This window comes from Lupinus angustifolius, chromosome LG09 (genome assembly GCF_001865875.1).
Source record: "Lupinus angustifolius cultivar Tanjil chromosome LG09, LupAngTanjil_v1.0, whole genome shotgun sequence".
NCBI classification, from domain to species: domain Eukaryota; kingdom Viridiplantae; phylum Streptophyta; class Magnoliopsida; order Fabales; family Fabaceae; genus Lupinus; species Lupinus angustifolius.
This window is the reverse complement of record NC_032017.1, coordinates 17256263-17260508: the sequence shown is the minus strand read 5'-3', so window position 1 is coordinate 17260508 and position 4246 is coordinate 17256263. Positions and strand designations below refer to the sequence as shown.

Genomic DNA, 4246 nt, shown 5'->3' with positions numbered 1-4246 from the left:
AATAAGCATCAGAGAGAGATGAGAGGGGGGAAAAACATCATAATTAGGCTACTTACTCTTTTAAGCTTTTGCCCTTGAGAAAATGGAGAAAACCCACTTTTTATTTACCTAAAACACGTTTATATGCAGTGCTAATCCAGACAAGAAAAGCGGCTGCAGCTGAACAAAAGAAGACAAGAAAATATAATACTCAATAAACTAATATACATAATAATAAAGGAAAGTGCAGAGAGGAAGATAACTATTCATCAATTATCAATAAATGAGACACAGTAGCAATAGTGAAAATTATTTACCCCTTTTTATTACAGCTATACAAACTTTCTGCGCCTTATCTGCAAAGCTAAAATGCCTAACTAGCTGCAGCAGCAGAAGCAGCAGTGTTGTGAACCACATCAACCGAACAACGCTAACAGAAACATATATTATAGGAAACAAAGAAGAAAGAGAGAGAGCCATACTATTGGATGGATCAAACAAAAATAATATTAAATAAAACACATATATTATATGGTATATGATATGATATGATAAACATATTTGTATAATATTGTTTTTTTTATACAATTGAAAGGTCTAAACATATGGATATTTTATTTCCCTCTTTAGGTTGTGAAACGATGTTCCATTTTTCTTCATCATATCAGGACCCAAATCCCCAGGGGTAATTAATTTCATTTAGCTGTTCTGTACGTGCTAAAAGTTCAAAAGCTAAAACACCAATTACTGATCTGAAGAAGAAGAAGAAAGTCTGGGAGCACTTTCCTTTTTAGCTGGGGTGATGAAAGTAAAAAGGGAAATAAAATAAAACAAAAAAATATAATTGTAATAAAAATGCTGCAAAAGAGAGTGTAGCCTAGCCCCAGGTATACTAACTTTAGAGCTTGTATCTTCTTCATTATTTTTGAGATTTGATCACTGCCTATGGTATTGCAAAGAAGGGTCCAAATCAAAGATTGAAGCTTCCCTTCTTTTATTATCTCCAAACCTTGCTGATGATGAAACTGGTGGCATAGAAGAAGAGGCATGTGGTATACTGCAACATTTGGAGTCTTCTGATGGTGAAGAACCACATTCCATGTTCACTCCAAATAGCCTTAGCCTTTTTCCTGTTCCATTAGTATTACTAGAACCATTCTTATAATCCCCATGGTGGTGTTGTTGTTGTTGTTGATGATGATGAGAAACAGGCACTGAATCAATGATCACAGGAGCAATATTATTACCGCCTCCTCCTTCATGTTGTTGCTGCCTTGTCATAAAGCTCTGATGGTTAGTTATTTGCATTGAGGGTGTTGTTGATTTCAGGTAATAGAGTGAGCCAGATCCTGAATTACTCACCTCATTGTAGTTGTTCAAGTAGTGATGACTTCCACTTCCACCACCACCACCACCACCAAGGTGCTGAAAGGGGTACATATTGTTGTGATTGAGGTACTGAATATGCTCATGTTGGTGATGCCTTGGTTGTTGTGTTGGTGGAGGTAGGGAGTAAAATCTACCACCCCATCTAATAGAGTACTGAGACAAGTGTGGCTGATTTGGAAGAAACAAAGGAGTGATAAGTGTAGCTGAGTTAGGATCAGGTACACCATAATATTGATCAGGCCTTCTCCTCCAATCAATGAACAACCTATGCCTGTAAAGATCGCCAACGCCGCGCTGGAACGAGACAATGTCACCAGCATCAAGCTTCTTTTCCTTCACAAAACGGCTCCACCCTTTGGTCATCACATAGCTCTGGCTACTGTTCCAATAAGAGTACCTGAACCTCCACAATTTCCCACTCCTATCTTCAAAATTGAGCAAAAGGCCTTTCTCATTTGAGGTTGAATCAAGGGGGAAGTACTTCTCAGCATGCTGTTTTGGTATCACCAACCTGTTCAGCTTTCCTACATCACTTGGTGTCACTACTTTATCAAACATGTGCTCTTTCTCAGTTACAATAGCCTGTGAAGATTGAGACCCTTGTTGCAAATTGGCTTCACCATTACTCATGTTTATAATATCTTTGTTGTTGCTCCCTCCAAGTGACAAGTCCATGAAATCTATCTGCTTTTTTTGTTGATGATTCATGAAGTTGGAAGAAGCTGCTGCTGCATAATCTTCTTTTTGATGGTGTAACCCTAACCCAGATGATGAATTATAAGATGATGCATCTCAAGACTCATGATGATGAAGAATCATTTTCCTCAAGCATAGATTTTTATTATATTATTGTTCATTAAATGATGATGAAAATTAGAGGATGAAGAAAAAGGGTATTAGTAGTAGTAGTTCTTACTGCTGCTGCTGCTTTCTTCTCTTGTGATGATTTCTTCTATTGCTGCTTCTTCTTCCTCCTCTTCTTCTCTGCTATCAGAAAACCCTTTCACCCCTCCTTGCATAGAAGCCTCCATGAAATTATACACTGACCCACCTTGAATTATTAACCTCTGGATCTCAGAAACTTATGAAACAATGTCATTTCCAAAGGATAAAAAGATAAGGGAAATGAAGGAGGAAAGTGAGAAAAATAAAAAAGTAAAGAAAGAAAAAACAAAACTTGACAAAAAATAAAACAAGAATGGAAAATTTAGGGAAAGTGGGTTTGACAAAGAGGATTGTAGGGTTAAATGAAAAAAACTTACCAAGTTGAGTTTGAGATGATAGCTATTTGAGCCCAGATTTGTGAGGCTGTAAAGGAAAACTAAGAAGAAGAAAAAGAGTTTCTTTGTAATAGTCGGTGCTTTCTTATTTGACCACAAGTTTTAAAACCCTAAAGACAAAGCCATGGAGGGTTCAAAACGGGGTCCATGGTTGTGGTTATTGTTGACCTACACATACCATAACATGAGATCATAAAGATAGAGAGAGATGAAGAAAGTGGAAGGTTGTGATGTGAGTTTAAGCTAACAAGTTTAGTTACCTCACAAGGGAAGGTTCTTACAAGTTACAAAGTAGGAAAAAGAAGCAAAAATGTATGTTGCAACCCCAGTTTTATTCTTGTTATGAAATAAGAGAGAGAAAGAGTGTTGTTACTACACTAGGGGCCCATGAATAATGTGTTTATTGGGGTCATGTGAGCAACTAGTCCTTTTCATAAAATATATTTGTGTTAATATAATCCTTCCAATTCAACACCAAAAGTACTTGTTTCAAAAGCAGCTTAACTTAGTTAACTTCAACTTTTAGATTTGTGTTAAAGACCATTACAGATATAGCATTGTTAAGATTTAGGGATATAATCATTCAATGCAAATGTGATTTAGCATTCAAATATTTGAAACTTTAGTTAACATATATTTTTAACTTTTTTAAAAAGAAAGAAAGAAAGAAACAACATAGCTAGTTGTTGTTATTAGAGAGAATAGAAGGAAGTGGGGGGTGCAATGCCAACGATGTATATAGAAGAGGACAGAGAAGATAGATAGAGAAAGATATTGAACAGTGTTAGGTTGTTTTATTTTGAGTTACATTATTTTTTTGACTTTTGGTGGCATTGATTGTGTGCTGTGTGTGCTGGTCCCGGCAGAAAGGAAAGACAATTAGCTAAGAGAGAACAAATATTTTCTCATATCCTATCTTATATGTTATGTAGTATACAAGATAATGTAAGAAACATGATTTTTTGATCTTATATCCAATTTTTAATTAACATATGTTTTCATTGATACAAGATAAAATATAAAATATGATATCAGAAAAGAAAATATATGTCCCTCTCTGTCTCTCTACACTGCCACACTTCCTTCTCTCCATGTAATATGTATGACATTGTATGTATATACCTACTTCTTTTTCTTTCAATTATTATCATTTCATTTTTGAGTCCCACAATGTCTACTATACATTCAAGATTCCCTTTCCAATACCCTTCCTCAATCAAACAGAAAAAATAAAGTAATAAATAAATTACCAATAACTTTTATTTGTTCAAAACTTCAACCTCTACTTCTGTAATTCTGTTCTTATTTAATAACCCAGATCCCAAAAAAGTGCCCTTTTTGTTCTAGCTTTCAATAATATTATGCCATCATTATCATATATATGATACTGTAGTATTTTACTTTATGTATTTTTTTTTTGGAATTTCCTTACAACATATATTTTCTCCCTTCATTCTTATTGCTAGTAGTTTCGGGGGAAATTGAGTAATTTAGTTGCAACTAATTATTTTTCTTCTTTTTACAATAGAAAAACTAGCATTTTAACGGATATTAAACTCACATGTTTTGGATAAAATAATTTACATCTTTCTCTTTAT

At 34.6% G+C, this 4246-nt stretch overlaps 1 protein-coding gene across 3 annotated transcripts; it reads right to left on the bottom strand.

Moving 5' to 3' along the window:
* LOC109357340 (B3 domain-containing transcription factor NGA1-like) lies at window positions 529–3029 on the bottom strand. Of its 3 annotated transcripts, none has more exons than XM_019601247.1 (3): window positions 2631–3029; window positions 2285–2449; window positions 529–2126 (listed from the first exon to the last, which is right to left on the bottom strand). In XM_019601247.1, the coding sequence occupies exons 2-3, from the start codon at window positions 2397–2399 to the stop codon at window positions 916–918; spliced, it is 1326 nt and encodes a 441-aa protein (XP_019456792.1). In that variant the 5' UTR covers window positions 2400–2449; window positions 2631–3029; the 3' UTR covers window positions 529–915. The 3 variants fall into 3 exon arrangements, with proteins under 3 accessions (XP_019456792.1, XP_019456793.1, XP_019456791.1); XM_019601248.1 differs by having other exon boundaries at window positions 2285–2435; XM_019601246.1 differs by lacking the exon at window positions 2631–3029 and having other exon boundaries at window positions 2285–2523.

Excerpts from the sequence above, each read along its gene's own strand:
- LOC109357340 (XM_019601247.1), bottom strand. The coding sequence starts at position 2,399 with ATGGAGGCTTCTATGCAAGGAGGGGTGAAAGGGTTTTCTGATAGCAGA. Across the intron at positions 2,127-2,284 it reads AGAAGAAAGCAGCAGCAGCA|GGTTACACCATCAAAAAGAA; the intron begins GTAAGAACTACT and ends CATCTGGGTTAG.